Source organism: Pseudophryne corroboree, chromosome 4 (assembly GCF_028390025.1).
Source record: "Pseudophryne corroboree isolate aPseCor3 chromosome 4, aPseCor3.hap2, whole genome shotgun sequence".
NCBI classification, from domain to species: Eukaryota; Metazoa; Chordata; class Amphibia; order Anura; family Myobatrachidae; genus Pseudophryne; species Pseudophryne corroboree.
The window spans coordinates 599968239-599985971 of NC_086447.1; the positions used below are offsets into that span (position 1 = coordinate 599968239).

General features: G+C 47.7%; 1 protein-coding gene across 2 annotated transcripts in view; it reads right to left on the bottom strand.

Annotated features, from left to right (window-relative positions):
* The window catches only part of TBCE (tubulin folding cofactor E), a 517370-nt gene that overhangs the window by 59606 nt on the left and 440031 nt on the right, over positions 1-17733 (bottom strand). For both annotated transcript variants that reach the window (XR_010176094.1, XM_063917562.1), the window contains exon 16: positions 16565-16633. Coding sequence is in view for 1 of the 2 variants with exons in the window: in XM_063917562.1 (XP_063773632.1) it covers positions 16565-16633 (69 nt within the window). In the remaining variant the exon portion in view is untranslated. The remainder of the gene's footprint in view (positions 1-16564; positions 16634-17733) is intronic.

The window sequence follows — 17733 nt, forward strand, 5'->3', positions numbered from 1 at the left end:
CCATATCGTCCCCTTCTTCCTGGTTCGCTATCACTACTCTGAGTGACTCCATCTTGATTTGAACGCTTGTATGTAAGTGTTCAAATATTTCAGATCTCACCGAGCCGTCTGGCTTCAGTACCACAATATAGTGTGGAATAATACCCCTTCCCTTGTTGTAGAAGGGGTACTTTGATTATCACCTGCTGGGAATACAGCCTGTGAATTGTTCCCAATACTGCCTCCCTGTCGGAGGGAGACGTTGGTAAAGCAGACTTCAGGAACTTGTGAGGGGGAGACGTCTCGAATTTCCAATGTACACCTGGGATACTACGTGTAGGATCCAGGAGTCCACTTGTGAGTGAGCCCCCTGAGTGCTGAAACTCTTGAGATGACCCCCTACCGCACCTGAGTCCGCTTGTACTGCCCCAGCGTCATGCTGCGGACTTGGCAGAAGCTGTGGAGGGCTTCTGTTCCTGGGAATGGGCTGCCTGCTGCAGTCTTCTTCCCTTTCCTCTACCCCTGGGCAGATATGACTGGCCCTTTTGCCCGCCTGCCCTTATGGGGACGAAAGGACTGAGACTGAAAAGACTGTGTCCTTTTCTGCTGAGATGTGACTTGGGGTAACAAAAGGTGGATTTTTTAGCTGTTGCCATGGCCACCAGGTCCGATGGACCGCCCCTTTATACGGCAATACTTCCATGTGCCGTCTGGAATCTGCATCACCTGACCACTGTCGTGTCTTCGTCTGGCAGATATGGACATCACATTTACTCTTGATGCCAGAATGCAAATATCCCTCTGCGCATCTCGCATATATAGAAATGCATCTATAGTCAATAAAATCTTGTCCCTGTCAAGGGTATCAATATTTTCAGTCAGGAAATCCGACCAAGCCCCCTCAGCGCTGCACATCCAGGCTGAGGCGATTGCTGGTCGTAGTATAACACCAGTATGTGTGTATATACTTTTAGGATATTTTTCAGCTTCCTATCAGCTGGCTCCTTGAGGGCTGCCGTATCTGGAGACTGTAACGCCCCTTGTTTTTATAAGCGTGTGAGCGCCTTATCCACCCTAAGGTGTGTTTCCCAACTCGCCCTAACTTCTGGCGGGAAAGGGTATACCGCCAATAATTTTCTATCGGAGGAAACCCACGTATCATCACACACTTCATTTAATTTATCTGATTCAGGAAAAACTACAAGTAGTTTATTCACACCCTACATAATACCCTTATTTGTGGTACTTGTAGTATCAGAAATATGTAACACCTCCTTCATTGCCCTTAACATGAAACGTGTGGCCCTAAAGGAAAATACGTTTGTTTATTCACCGTCGACACTGGAGTCAGTGTCCGTGTCTGTGTCTGTGTCAACCGACTGAGGTAAATGGGCGTTTTTACAAGCCCCTGACGGTGTCTGAGACGCCTGGACAGGTACTAATTTGTTTGCCGGCCGTCTCATGTCGTCAACCGACCTTGCAGCGTGTTGACATTATCACGTAATTCCTAAATAAGCCATCCATTCCAGTGTCGACTCCCTAGAGAGTGACATCACCAATACAGGCAATTTGCTCCGCCTCCTCACCAACATCGTCCTCCTACATGTCGACACACACGTACCGACACACAGCACACACACAGGGAATGCTCTGATAGAGGACAGGACCCCACTAGCCCTTTGGGGAGACAGAGGGAGAGTTTGCCAGCACACACCAAAAACGCTATAATTATACAGGGACAACCCCTTATACAAGTGTTTTCCCTTATAGCATTTTTATATATGTAATCATATCGCCAAATAAGTGCCCCCCCTCTCTGTTTTAACCCTGTTTCTGTAGTGCAGTGCAGGGGAGAGCCTGGGAGCCTTCCTCACAGCAGAGCTGAGCAGGAAAATGGCGCCGTGTGCTGAGGAGAATAGGCCCCGCCCCCTTTTCGGCGGGCTCTTCTCCCGGAGTTTGTGAGATCTGGCAGGGGTTAAATACATCCATATAGCCTCAAGGGCTATATGTGATGTATTTTAGCCATAAAAAGGTATTATACATTGCTGCCCAGGGCGCCCCCCCCAGCGCCCTGCACCCTCAGTGACAGTTGGTGACTGTTGGTGAAGTGTGCTGACAACAATGGCGCACAGCTGCAGTGCTGTGCGCTACCTTATGAAGACTGAAAATCTTCTGCCGCCTGTTTCTGGACCTCTGGACCTCTTCAACTTCGGCATCTGCAAGGGGGGTCGGCGGCACGGCTCCGGGACGAACCCCAGGGTGAGACCTGTGTTCCGACTCCCTCTGGAGCTAATGGTGTCCAGTAGCCTAAGAAGCAAATCCATCCTGCACGCAGGTGAGTTTACTTCTCTCCCCTAAGTCCCTCGTAGCAGTGAGCCTGTTGCCAGCAGGTCTCACTGAAAGAAAAAAACCTAACTTAAACTTTTATTCTAAGCAGCTCAGGAGAGCCACCTAGATTGCACCCTTCTCGGCCGGGCACAAAAATCTAACTGAGGCTTGGAGGAGGGTCATAGGGGGAGGAGCCAGTGCACACCACCTGATCCTAAAGCTTTTATTATTGTGCCCTGTCTCCTGCGGAGCCGCTATATCCCCATGGTCCTTACGGAGTCCCCAGCATCCACTAGGACGTCAGAGAAATAGGATTTTGGCTACCTACCGGTAAATCCTTTTCTCGTAGTCCGTAGAGGATGCTGGGGTCCACATTAGTACCATGGGGTATAGACGGGTCCACCAAGAGCCATTGGCACTTTAAGAGTTTTAGGGTGTGGGCTGGCTCCTCCCTCTATGTCCCTCCTACCAGACTCAGTCTAGAAACTGTGAGACGACATACATCGAGAGAAGGACTTAACACAGATAGTGGAGAGATTCATACCAGCTCACACATACAAGGCACGTCAAGACAACTAGCTTGAACTACTCAGCAACAGCTGAAACATTACTTACCAAGTAACAATGCAGTACCAACTGAAACGAAGTGGTACTGAACCAAATAACATTTGCAGGAAAACGAAGCGCTGGGCGGGCGCCCAGCATCCTCTACGGACTACGAGAAAAGGATTTACCGGTAGATAACCAAAATCCTATTTTGTCTTACGTCCTAGAGGATGCTGGGGTCCACATTAGTACCATGGGGGTGTACCAAAGCTCCCAGGGGAGCAGAGGCTCCTGCAGAACTGATTGTAAAACTTTGCAAACGTGTTCGACCCAGACCAAGTTGCAGCTCGGCAAAGTTGTAATGCCGAGACACCCCGGGCAGCCGCCCAGGAAGACCCCACCTTACGAGTAGAGTGAGCCTTGACAGATTTTGGACACAGCAATCCAGCCGTAGAATAAGCATGCTGGATAGTGAACCTGATCCAGCGAGATATCGTCTGCTTAGAAGCAGGACACCCAATCTTCTTGGGATCATACAGGACAAACAGAGAATCCGACTTCCTGTGACGAGATGTTCTCTTCACATAAATCTTCAGAGCCCTTACGACATCCAAGGACTTTGATGTAATAGAGGAGTCAGTAGCCACTGGCACCACAATAGGTTGGTTGATATGAAATGCCGACCTTTTGGAAGAAACTGCTGGCGTGTCCGGAGCTCAGCTCTATCTTCGTGGAAGATCAAGTAAGGGCTTTTACAGGATAAAGCCCCCAGCTCGGACACCCGCCTAGCAGAAGCTAAGGCCAACAAAGTGGCCGCCTTCCAAGTGAGAAATTTGACCTCCACCTCCTGTAGAGGCTCAAACCAATCCGACTGGAGGAACTGCAACACCACGTTAAGGTCCCAGGGTACAAAGGGAGGTTGGATATGCAGAACACCCTTCAAAAAGGTCTGAACTTCAGGGAGGGCAGCCAATTGTTTCTGAAAGAAAATGGATAGGGCCGAAATCTGGACCTTCACAGACCCCAATCTCAGGCCCATATCAACTCCTGCTTGCAGGAAGAGGAGGAAACGTCCCAGTTGAAACTCCACCGCAGGAAAGCTCTTGGACTCACACCAAGAGACATATTTCTTCCAAATACGATGGTAATGTTTAGACGTTACCCCTTTCCTAGCCTGTATGAGGGTAGGAATAACCATCTTTGGAATGCCCTTCCGAGCCAGAATCAGGCGCTCAGCTTCCATGCCGTCAAACGTATCTGCGGTAAGTCTTGATAGGCAAAAGGCCCTTGCTGTAGCAGGTCCTCCTGAAGAGGAAGATGCCTCGGATCTTCTTGCAGTAGATTCAGAAGGTCCGCGTACCAAGCCCTTCTTGGCCAGTCCGGGGCAATGAGGATCGCCTGAATCCTATTTCTCCTTACGAGCTTTAGGATTCTTGGGATGAGTGGGAGTGGAGGAAACATGTACACTGACTGGAACACCCACGGAGACACCAGGGCGTCCACTGCCACTGCCTGTGGGTCCCTCGACCTGGAACAATAACGCCAAAGCTTCTTATTGAGATGAGAGGCCATCATGTCTATTTGGGGCAAGCCCCAAAGATCCGTTATGTCCTTGAACACTTCCGGATGGAGTCCCCACTCTCCTGGATGGAGATCGTGTCTGCTGAGGAAGTCAGCTTGCTAGTTGTCTACTCCCGGAATGAAGATGGCTGACAGCGCCAACGCGTGCTTTTCTGTCAAGAGGAGTAATTTTGACACCTCTGACATTGCTGCTCTGCTCTTCGTTCCGCCCTGTCGGTTTATGTAAGCCACTGTTGTTAGGTTGTCCGACTGCACCTGAATGGCCCGATTTCTTAGAAGAGGGGCCGCCTGAAGAAGACTCTTAGTTCCAGAATGTTGATGGGCAGGCCGGCTTCCAGGCTTGACCACCTTCCCTGGAATGTTACTCCTTGAGTGACCGCTCCCCAGCCCCTGAGGCTCGCATCCGTTGTTAGCAGGACCCAGTCCTGAATCGGAGGTGAGGCAGCTGAAGCCACCAGAGGAGTGAAATCCTCGCCTTTGGTGACAGACGAATTCGCTGGTGCATGTGGAGGTGAGATCCCGACCACTTGCCCATGAGATCCAGTTGGAAGGACCGAGCATGGAACCCCGTACTGGAGAGCCTCGTAAGAGGCCACCATATTTCCCAATAGGCAGATGCATTGATGAACAGACACCCGGGGTGGCTTCAAGACATCCCGGACCATAGCTTGTATCACCAACGCCTTTTCCTGCGGAAGAAACACCCACTGCACTTCCGTGTCCAGGATCATTCCCAGAAAAAAAACCCTCTGGGTTGGTTCCAAATGTGACTTTGGAAAGTTCGGAATCCAACCGTGACTCTGGAACAGTCGTTTTGTGAGAACAATGGACTGCAGTAGCTTCTCCTTGGACGACGCCTTTATCAGGAGATCGTCCAGGTATGGAATGATGTTCACACCCTGTTTGCGGAGCAGTATCCTCATTTCCGCCATCGCCTTGGTAAATACCCTTGGTGCTGTGGAGAGTCCAAATAGCAGGGTCTGGAACTGATAATGACAGTCCAGCAATGCGAAACGGAGATAAGCCTGATGCGGCAGCCAGATCGGAATGTGAAGGTACGCATCCTTGATATCCAGTGATACCAGGAATTCATCTTGAACTTGAAGTCCTTTAGAAAGGGGTTCAATGATTTTAGGTTCAGAATGGGCCTGACCGAACCATCCGGTTTCGGTACCATGAAATGGTTCGAATAGTAACCTTTGGTCAGCATGTGAGGTGGTGCTGGCACAATGACCTGTGCCTCCACCGGCTTTTGGACAGCGTCCTGAAGAACTGTGCTGTCTTCTAACAGAGTTGGTAAACCTGACTTGAAAAAGCGGTGCGGAGGGAGACTTTGAAGTTCCAGTCTGTATCACTGAGACACAATATCTAGTACCCAGGGATCTAGGCCAGACGACACCCAGACATGACTGAAATGTCTGAGTCTCGCTCCCACTGGCCCCCCCACCGGGGCTAGCAGTCAACCGTCATGCGGAGGACTTAGGGGTACTTGACGTAGGCTTTTGTTCCTGAGAACCTGCAGCAGCAGGTTTCTTGGACTTAACTCGACCTCCCCTAAAGAAGGTATTGGAAGTCCTGGCCTTTCTAGGCTTGTTAGGCCGAAAGGACTGCTGCGCAGCTGAGGAGAATGATTTCTTCGGAGCAGTTGCTGCTGAGGGAAGAAACGGAGACTTACCCGCTGTGGCGGTAGAAATCCACGCATCTAGAGCTTCCCCAAAGAGAGCCTGACCTGTATACCAGCGACTCCACACTTCTGGATTCCGTGTCAACCGACCACTGGCGCAGCCAAAGTCCCCGACGAGCTGAAACAGACATGGAAGAAATTCTGGCAGCCATGGAACCCAGGTCTTTCATGGAGTCAACCATAAAACCCGCAGAATCATGTATGTTGCGTAAAAATAAAGCAACGTCATCCCTATCCATTGTATCCAAATCCTCAAGCAAGGTAGCCGACCACTTCATTATTGCTTTTGCAATCCATGCATTAGCAATAGTGGGACGCAATATGGCCCCAGAAGCAGTGTACATTGATTTAAGCGTGCTATCAATCTTTCTATCTGCTGGCTCCTTTAAAGCGGTAGAACCTGGAACAGGCAAAACCACCTTTTTTGAAAGTGTGGACACAGATGCGTCAACAATTGGAGGGTTTTCCCATTTTTTTCCTGTCCTCGTCAGGGAAAGGAAAAGCTACCAGAACCCTTTTTGGGATCTGAAATTTCTTTTCAGGGTTTACCCATGCTTTTTCAAAAATAGCATTCAATTCCTTTGACGCAGGGAAGGTCAGCGAGGCATTTTTTTTTCTGTGAAAAAAGCCTCCTCAACCTGATCAGGTGTGGTATCATTAATATTTAACATATCTCTGATAGCCTCTATCAACAGTTGCACCCCCTTTGCAAGAGATGCAGACTCCCGTAACACATCCCCATCACCATCTGTAGTGTCAGTATCGGTATCCGTGTCGTCTTGTGTTACCTGCACAAGCGCACGTTTGTGGGGGTATATAGCGGGGTGTCCTGAGGTACCAGACAAGGGCCATACAGCCATAGAGGTCTGCAATACCTGGGTTGCAGATTCATTACTAGCAACCCTGTCAGAAATCTGAGAAATCCAAGTTTTGATAGAGGAAAACCACTCTGGTTCCCTTGCAGGAATCTGTGCTAAACCAGTGCTAACCTGATTACATGGAAGGGGATCATCCTGGGAGGATAAATCCTCTGCAGCATATGACACAGTGTCCCTGGACATTGCTAAAGGAGACCATCAAACACTCCACACACACACAGGTGGGGGCAGACAGAGTTTCCCCCCCAAGAATGGCAAGATAGAGACAGAGATTGGAGCCAACCCACACCAGCGCTTTAACACAAGGAGAAACCCCTTATCTGCGCTGACTTGTGCTCAATAGGACACACAGTCAATATATCAGCCTCCCCCCTCCTTCTACAACCCCTTGGTACCGTTACACAGTAAGCTGGAGCTGCTGTGGAGGGACCAGAATCTTCCTTTAGCTACTGCATGCAGGAAAATGGCGCTGGAACGCTGCAGGATCCGCTCTGAGGAGAAGCTCCGCCCCCTTCATGGCGCTGTATTTCTGCTCATCTGAAGTTTAAACTGGCCTGAGGAGTTGTGCTGGCTGAGATCCCTGGACCCCGACAGGCTTGCTGACCAGTGTGAGGGGTAAGCGCTGGCCCAGGGCGCCCCTCACAGCGCCGCACAGTGTGCCTCTGGTACCGTCCAGGAGCGCGGTTAATAAAGCGCTCCATCCCCTGTTGCCGCCATCTTCACACTGGCCCCCCCGCTTGCTAGAGGGGTCGGTGACTAACTCACCACTTGCTTCAGCTCTGTAAGGGGTCGGCGGCATGCTGCTGTGGGCGAGCGGTTCCCCTGTGGCGGAGACCGATCAGACCCCTCTGGAGCTCAGTGTCCAGTCAGCGGAGTCAGTGGCTCAGACCCCGCAGGGCGGACACTGCTCCCCCCCTTAGTCCCACGCTGCAGGAAGGCTGTTGCCAGCAGCCTCCCAGTAAAATAATAAACTCTAACTAAACTTTTTTTAGGAAAGCTCAGGAGAGCTCCCCTAGCTGTGACCGGCTCCTCCGGGCACATTTTCTAAACTGAGTCTGGTAGGAGGGGCAAAGAGGGAGGAGCCAGCCCACACTCAAACTCTTAAAGTGCCAATGGCTCCTGGTGGACCAGTCTATACCCCATGGTACTAATGTGGACCCCAGCATCCTCTAGGACGTAAGAGAAAACTAAACCATTATTAAACATTTTAAATATGTGTATATACCATATTTTTATTTATATAAAGATTAGAACACATACAGACAACCCTTTACATCATGTATTTTGTACAATTGTACTAATACACAAAAAAATTAATTATTAAACATTTTAATAAGAATTTACTTACCGATAATTCTATTTCTCGTAGTCCGTAGTGGATGCTGGGGACTCCGTCAGGACCATGGGGAATAGCGGCTCCGCAGGAGACAGGGCACAAAAATAAAGCTTTAGGATTAGGTGGTGTGTACTGGCTCCTCCCCCCATGACCCTCCTCCAAGCCTCAGTTAGGATACTGTGCCCGGACGAGCGTACACAATAAGGAAGGATATTGAACCCCGGGTAAGACTCATACCAGCCACACCAATCACACCGTATAACTTGTGATCTGAACCCAGTTAACAGTATGACAAACGTAGGAGCCTCTGAACAGACGGCTCACAACAAATAACAACCCGATTTTTTTGTAACAATAACTATGTACAAGTATTGCAGACAATCCGCACTTGGGATGGGCGCCCAGCATCCACTACGGACTACGAGAAATAGAATTATCGGTAAGTAAATTCTTATTTTCTCTAACGTCCTAAGTGGATGCTGGGGACTCCGTCAGGACCATGGGGATTATACCAAAGCTCCCAAACGGGCGGGAGAGTGCGGATGACTCTGCAGCACCGAATGAGAGAACTCAAGGTCCTCCTCAGCCAGGGTATCAAATTTGTAGAATTTTGCAAACGTGTTTGCCCCTGACCAAGTAGCAGCTCGGCAGAGTTGTAATGCCGAGACTCCCCGGGCAGCCGCCCAGGATGAGCCCACTTTCCTTGTGGAATGGGCCTTGACAGATTTAGGTTGTGGCAAGCCTGCCACAGAATGTGCAAGTTGAATTGTGCTACAAATCCAACGAGCAATCGTCTGCTTAGAAGCAGGAGCACCCATCTTGTTGGGTGCATACAATATAAGCAGTGAGTCAGACTTTCTGACTCCCGCCGTTCTTGAAATATATATTTTCAATGCCCGGACCACGTCCAACAACTTGGAATCCTCCAACTCGTTAGTAGCCGCAGGCACCACAATAGGCTGGTTCAGGTGAAACGCTGACACCACCTTAGGCAGAAAATGAGGACGCGTCCGCAGTTCTGCCCTGTCCGTATGGAAAATCAGATATGGGCTCTTATATGATAAAGCCGCCAATTCTGATACTCTCCTGGCTGAAGCCAGGGCCAGTAGCATGGTTACTTTCCATGTAAGATACTTCAGCTCCACCGATTTGAGCGGCTCAAACCAATGGGATTTGAGAAAATCCAAGACTACTTTAAGATCCCACGGTGCCACTGGGGGCACAAACGGGGGCTGTATATGTAGTACTCCTTTTACAAAAGTCTGGACTTCAGGAACTGAAGCCAATTCTTTTTGGAAGAAAATCGACAGGGCCGAAATTTGAACCTTAATGGACCCCAATTTGAGGCCCATAGACAATCCTGTTTGCAGGAAATGTAGGAATCGACCCAGTTGAAATTCCTCCGTGGGGGCCTTCCTGGCCTCACACCACGCAACATATTTTCTCCAAATGCGGTGATAATGTTGTGCAGTCACCTCCTTCCTGGCTTTTACCAGTGTAGGAATGACCTCTTCCGGAATGCCTTTTTCCTTTAGAATTCGGCGTTCAACCGCCATGCCGTCAAACGCAGCCGCGGTAAGTCTTGGAATAGACACGGTCCCTGCTGAAGCAGGTCCCGTCTTAGAGGTAGAGGCCACGGATCCTCCGTGAGCATCTCTTGAAGTTCCGGGTACCAAGTTCTTCTTGGCCAATCCGGAGCCACTAGTATCGTTCTTACTCCCTTTTGCCGTATAATTCTCAGTACTTTTGGTATGAGAGGCAGAGGAGGGAACACATACACTGACTGGAACACCCACGGTGTTACCAGAGCGTCCACAGCTATTGCCTGAGGATCTCTTGACCTGGCGCAATACCTGTCCAGTTTTTTGTTGAGGCGGGACGCCATCATATCCACCATTGGTTTTTCCCAACGGTTCACAATCATGTGGAAGACTTCTGGATGAAGTCCCCACTCTCCCGGGTGTAGATCGTGTCTGCTGAGGAAGTCTGCTTCCCAGTTGTCCACTCCTGGAATGAATACTGCTGACAGTGCTATCACATGATCTTCCGCCCAGCGAAGAATCCTTGCAGCTTCTGCCATTGCTGTCCTGCTTCTTGTGCCGCCCTGTCTGTTTACGTGGGCGACTGCCGTGATGTTGTCCGACTGGATCAACACCGGCTGACCCTGAAGCAGGGGTTTTGCCAGACTTAGAGCATTGTAAATCGCTCTTAGCTCCAGTATATTTATGTGAAGAGACATCTCCAGGCTTGACCATACTCCCTGGAAGTTTCTTCCTTGTGTGACTGCTCCCCAGCCTCTCAGACTGGCATCCGTGGTCACCAGGACCCAGTCCTGTATGCCGAATCTGCGGCCCTTTAACAGATGAGCACTCTGCAACCACCACAGAAGAGACACCCTTGTCCGTGGCGATAAGGTTATCCGCTGATGCATCTGCAGATGCGATCCGGACCATTTGTCCAGCAGATCCCACTGAAAAGTTTGTGCGTGGAATCTGCCGAATGGAATCGCTTCGTAAGAAGCCACCATCTTTCCCAGGACTCTTGTGCATTGATGCACAGACACTGTCCCTGGTTTTAGGAGGTTCCTGACAAGTTCGGATAACTCCCTGGCTTTCTCCTCCGGAAGAAACACCTTTTTCTGAACCGTGTCCAGAATCATTCCCAGGAACAGCAGACGTGTCGTCGGGGTCAACTGAGATTTTGGAAAATTCAGAATCCACCCGTGTTGTTGCAGCACTAGTTGGGTTAGTGCTACTCCGTCTTCCAGCTGTTCTCTGGACCTTGCCCTTATCAGGAGATCGTCCAAGTAAGGGATAATTAATACGCCTCTTCTTCGTAGAAGGATCATCATTTCGGCCATTACCTTGGTAAAGACCCGAGGTGCCGTGGACAATCCAAACGGCAGCGTCTGAAACTGATAATGACAGTTTTGCACCACGAACCTGAGGTACCCTTGATGTGAAGGGCAAATTGGGACATGCAGGTAAGCATCCTTTATGTCCAGGGACACCATAAAGTCCCCTTCTTCCAGATTCGCTATCACTGCTCTGAGTGACTCCATCTTGAACTTGAATTTTTGTATGTACAGGTTCAAAGATTTCAGATTTAGAATAGGTCTTACCGAGCCGTCCGGCTTCGGTACCACAAATAGCGTGGAGTAATACCCCTTTCCCTGTTGTAGGAGGGGTACCTTGACTATCACCTGCTGAGAAAACAGCTTGTGAATGGCTTCCAATACCGTCGCCCTGTCTGAGGGAGACGTTGGCAAAGCAGACTTTAGGAACCGGCGAGGGGGAGACTTCTCGAATTCCAACCTGTAACCCTGAGATATTATCTGCAGGATCCAGGGGTCCACCTGTGAGCAAGCCCACTGCGCGCTGAAATTCTTGAGTCGACCCCCCACCGTTTCTGAGTCCGCTTGTAAAGCCCCAGCGTCATGCTGAGGGCTTTGCAGAACCCGCGGAGGGCTTCTGTTCCTGGGAAGGAGCTGCTTGCTGCCCTCTCTTACCCTTTCCTCTGCCTCGGGGCAGATATGACTGTCCTTTTGCCCGCTTGTTCTTATAGGACCGAAAGGACTGCGGCTGAAAAGACGGTGTCTTTTTCTGTTGGGAGGGGGTCTGAGGTAAAAAGGTGGATTTCCCGGCCGTTGCCGTGGCCACCAGATCCGATAGACCGACCCCAAATAATTCCTCCCCTTTATACGGCAATACTTCCATATGCCGTTTGGAATCCGCATCACCTGACCACTGTCGTGTCCATAAACTTCTTCTGGCAGATATGGACATCGCACTTACTCTCGATGCCAGAGTGCAAATATCCCTCTGAGCATCTCGCATATAAAGAAAAGCATCCTTTAATTGCTCTAAAGTCTGTAAAATACTGTCCCTATCCAGGGTATCAATATTTTCAGTCAGGGAATCCGACCAGATCACCCCAGCACTGCACATCCAGGCTGAGGCGATGGCTGGTCGCAGTATAACACCAGTATGTGTGTATATACTTTTTAGGGTAGTTTCCAGCCTCCTATCAGCTGGATCCTTGAGGGCGGCCGTATCAGGAGACGGTAACGCCACTTGTTTTGATAAGCGTGTGAGCGCCTTATCCACCTTAGGGGGTGTTTCCCAGCGCGCCCTAACCTCTGGCGGGAAAGGGTATAATGCCAATAACTTTTTTGAAATTAGCACTTTTCTATCTGGGTTAACCCACGCTTCATCACATACATCATTCAATTCCTCTGATTCAGGAAAAACTACAGGTAGTTTTTTCACCCCCCACATAATACCCCTTTTTGTGGTACTTGCAGTATCAGAGATATGCAAAGCCTCCTTCATTGCCGTGATCATATAACGTGTGGCCCTACTTGAAAATACGTTTGTTTCTTCACCGTCGACACTAGATTCAGTGTCCGTGTCTGGGTCTGTGTCGACCGACTGAGGTAAAGGGCGTTTTACAGCCCCTGACGGTGTCTGAGACGCCTGGGCAGGTACCAACTGGTTTTCCGGCCGTCTCATGTCGTCAACTGATTTTTGTAATGTGCTGACATTATCACGTAATTCCATAAACAAAGCCATCCATTCCGGTGTCGACTCCCTGGGGGGTGACATCACCATTATCGGCAATTGCTCTGCCTCCACACCAATATCGTCCTCATACATGTCGACACACACGTACCGACACACAGCAGACACACAGGGAATGCTCTATTGAAGACAGGACCCCACTAGCCCTTTGGGGAGACAGAGGGAGAGTTTGCCAGCACACACCCAAGCGCTATAATATATATGGGAACAACCTTATATAAGTGTTGTATCCTTATAGCAGCTTAAATATATAAAATATCGCCAAAAAAAAGTGCCCCCCCTCTCTGTTTTACCCTGTTTCTGTAGTGCAGTGCAGGGGAGAGTCCTGGGAGCCTTCCTCACAGCGGAGCTGAGCAGGAAAATGGCGCTGTGTGCTGAGGAGAATAAGCCCCGCCCCCTATTCCGGTGGGCTTTTCTCCCGGAGTTTGAGATATCTGGCAGGGGTTAAATACATCCATATAGCCTCAAGGGCTATATGTGATGTATTTTTTAGCCATAAAAAGTATTATACATTGCTGCCCAGGGCGCCCCCAGCAGCGCCCTGCACCCTCCGTGACCTAATGGTGTGAAGTGTGTGACAACAATGGCGCACAGCTGCAGTGCTGTGCGCTACCTTCATGAAGACTGAAAAGCCTTCTGCAGCCGGTTTCTGGACCTTCAATCTTCAGCATCTGCAAGGGGGGTCGGCGGCGCGGCTCCGGGACGAACCCCAGGGTGAGACCTGTGTTCCGACTCCCTCTGGAGCTAATGGTGTCCAGTAGCCTAAGAAACCAATCCATCCTGCACGCAGGTGAGTTGAACTTCTCTCCCCTAAGTCCCTCGATGCAGTGAGCCTGTTGCCAGCAGGACTCACTGAAAATAAAAAACCTAAAACTTTTTCTAAGCAGCTCCTTAAGAGAGCCACCTAGATTGCACCCTGCTCGGACGGGCACAAAAACCTAACTGAGGCTTGGAGGAGGGTCATGGGGGGAGGAGCCAGTACACACCACCTAATCCTAAAGCTTTATTTTTGTGCCCTGTCTCCTGCGGAGCCGCTATTCCCCATGGTCCTGACGGAGTCCCCAGCATCCACTTAGGACGTTAGAGAAAAATATGTGTATATACCATATTTTCATTTATATAAAGATTAGAACACATACAGACAACCCTTTGCACCATGTATTGAATCAGGTAGCAGAAATCCATGATATCAATTAAACCTGGAGATATTCACAAATTAAACCATTCAAATTTTGATGGGTCCAATTATGTTTTTCCATCTTATTTTGGATAAAAACTAAACCCAGCAAACCCTGCCACAGTTATTAGGGAATGCTAAAACTGTGGCAGAGCATTCTAGGATGTGTAGTTTCACAACAACTGGAGAAGCACAGGTTGCCAGGCCTGCATTAGCAGAAAACAAGTAGGTCAATTTGAAGGGATTTATCTTTGCTTTTGCCATGATACATTTCAGTGTTATCATTTTATACAGTTAACATATACTATACAGCTATAGTGTATAGCTCAATCCTTTGCCCGATATCCTATTAGCTGCGATAAATTACTTCAGATAACTACCGCCGACGGGGCAATCCTATTAGCCTCGATGCTGGCTCTTAGGCGGCAAAACCGATAAGTGACCATTTTTTACCCGACTGCGGCCCAGAAAATACATAGGTCTGCAGCTTTTCATGGATCCTATGTACTTTCATGTGATACAGGGTAATTTGCCACATGAAACAACCGGGCTCTAATTTGACTGTCCAAATTGACCATCAGGCTTTTAGCGGAATAAAAGCCCATTTTTTTTGTGCAGCAAAATACCACAGGTAATAGGATACCCCCCAGAGTTTGTGTTCTTGACCATAGGGAGGAGATGTACTAAGCCTTGAAAAGTGATAAATTGGAGAGTTAAAGTACCAGCCAATCAGCTCCTAACTGCCAAGTCACAGGCTATGTTTGAAAAATGACAGGAGCTGATTGGTTGGTAGTTTATCACTCTCCATTTTATCACTTTTTAAAGCTTAGTACATATGTCCCTAATGGAGTTATATTTATATGATAATGTGTACAAGTTATACCCTTATCCTAAATTATTCCTATCCAATTTATTGTTATTTAAAGGCAGTGAAGTGTCAGTTAAAAAAGATCAGTCTTTCACTTAACATGCTTCTCTCATTATGTGTGCACACGGTGAGACAAATCTGTAAGATTTTGACTACAGTATATAGTCGAAATTGCAAGGAAAGTTACTGGAAATTGCAAGGTGTTAGACAGCTTGCGATACAGATTCGATCCCGATGCGCACTCCCACGGGGTCGGTATCGTAAGGCTAGATAGACTGTGCAGGCAAGTCAATCTTGACTATCTAGTACAAAGTATAATCAAAATTGGCACTTAAGGCCCATACACACTTGACGATGCACACATCGTTAACGACCGTCGTTAACGACTTCCCTTGAACTTCCCTTGAACAGCTGAGCAAACGACATGAGCATACACACTACCAACGACCAAAGACGAAAGACCATAGACCATTCATCGTTGAAGCATCCAAGCTGAACAGTTTATTAAAATAATGAGCTGGGAACAGGGCTGGTGAACAGTGGCTTGGTCGTTGGTCTTTCACACCATACACATTCAACGTCGTCTCTGGTCGGTAACGACCATAGTGGAAATTGAGCATACATGCTCCACAGATAAGCGAGGGTCGTTAACGTCCCGCGGGGCCCCGCATCGGTGGTTGTCGGATGCATACACACTTGACGATATAATGAGCGACGTCGTTGATGAGGGCTGAAATGAACGACGTCGTTCATTTTATCGTCAAGTGTGTATGGGCCTTTAGTCAAAATCGTACATAGACAAAATCAAAAGTACAGATAGTCATAATCTGTGCTACTGTGCTCTGGGGGAGTTTAAGGGAAATCGCATAGTCAAAATCGGGCATAGCAAGGATCTCACCGTGTGTACACACCTTAAGTGAAAAATGTCTGACATTAAAAATAAGTTTTAAATATTAAAAACTATGGATATCAGTTATCAATAAAAAAACAAGTGGTAACAAAGTGAAGCTTTGCTTGAACAAGCAATTATCGAGAGAACAACTGCAAAGCTTTTACAGGGAACACACATAACATGGAAAATTGTACTAGATCCATTATAATATATCTAAGGCTGTGCACACACTATGCAAAATGTCATTCATACATCCGATGAACAACATATTGCTAAGTGTATCTGTCCATGTGAACAGACAGATCAGGTCGGCTCTGCAGCACAGCTGTTAATGATATATCATGTAGATTAGTACATTTACCTGTGCACAGATGACCTGCCAACTGCGCAATAGGTCGGCCGTAGAATCCACGGAGGCCATTTTCCTGGCAATTTTCCTACTGCACATGTGCAAATCGCCAGGAACATGGGCGCCGCACCAATTTACCTGGGATTTGTGCAGCTCTGCTGCCGCAGACATGGGACTGCAGAAATTTAAGTATTGACAAAATTAGTGCGGGTGTGCGCTGATCCAGGGCCCCTGTGCACCGCAACCACTGCACACATTATAGATACTCCACCATCAGGCTTTAGGAAATTTCAGAACATGCCAATGTTTTACGTACCTTGGTGCATTTTGTCAACCCACTCATAATTACATAAACATAAAACTTACTAAGTAACTGGTTTTTCAAGGCAAACGGCTGAAGTGGCTTAATCTCTGCATCATCAGGAGCCCCGTATTCTGTAAAAAGAAGCGTGGCAATATTTGTAGACCAAATAAGAAAAAAACACCTAGCAAATTTATTGTTACTTAAAAAGATTAGTCTACAAATGAACATGCTTCTCTCATTTTTATTATTAATGATGGAATTGAAAAATGTCCGACATTACAAATTAGCTTTCAACATTAAAGACTGTGGAACCAAATGTCTAGTTCCACGAATGGGCATGCCTATGTAACATTCTATATAACATTAGTAACAATATGTTTTAGGAAGTATTGCAAATATTGATACTAGCATTGTTGTTTGCAATATGGGGTTTCTTGTTTGCAATTATATATTCTCTGTGATATTCCTTTTCTTCTCACTCAGCACAATATACATGATACGTGATGCCTATGCAATAAATCCCAAATGCAATTTGAACTTGTGTGATTTCATCCCTAAACATATAAGTAAATTATGATTTTGGTGTGTTAGATGTTACTTTATTGTGGACACTGGACTGTATTTTGTAGGCACTACCTATATTTATTGGATGTTCTGTTTTCCATACCATTACATAATTAACCAAATCATTATAGACACCACAGTCCTCCATCAGCCCTGATAAAGAGTAGCACACTCGAAACGCGTTGGATGAGGACTACTGCCTGTTGAACACTACACCGCTCGTTTTTGGGAGAAAGGTACGACCCTTTTTTATTTTTGTTTAGCCCTATAGGTACCGGTCCTCATGTGCTGAATATTGTTGGTCCTCCCAATCCCCAACACGGGCGGTGCCCTCCATCAGCCAATATTTTATTTCACTTCTTCTTGTAATTCTTTTTAAGATTTTTTATTAAAATTTTGTTACATTTTATATATGAGCCTCTATCTTCTTGAAATACAAAGATACCTTGATGTGACTGCAATATATAAGAACGTCTGTGAGTACTGGTACGATTTTCTATACTCAAAAGATACCTTTATATGAGGATATTGCACCTAACTAGTGTAAGTTAGGTACGCACTGTGGAAACCATATCTTGTGCACTGTTTACACCATTTGATTTATGGTTGAATCCTGGTCTTATTTTAAAAAGATACCTTGATATGTCTGCTATCAATTGTTATTGTG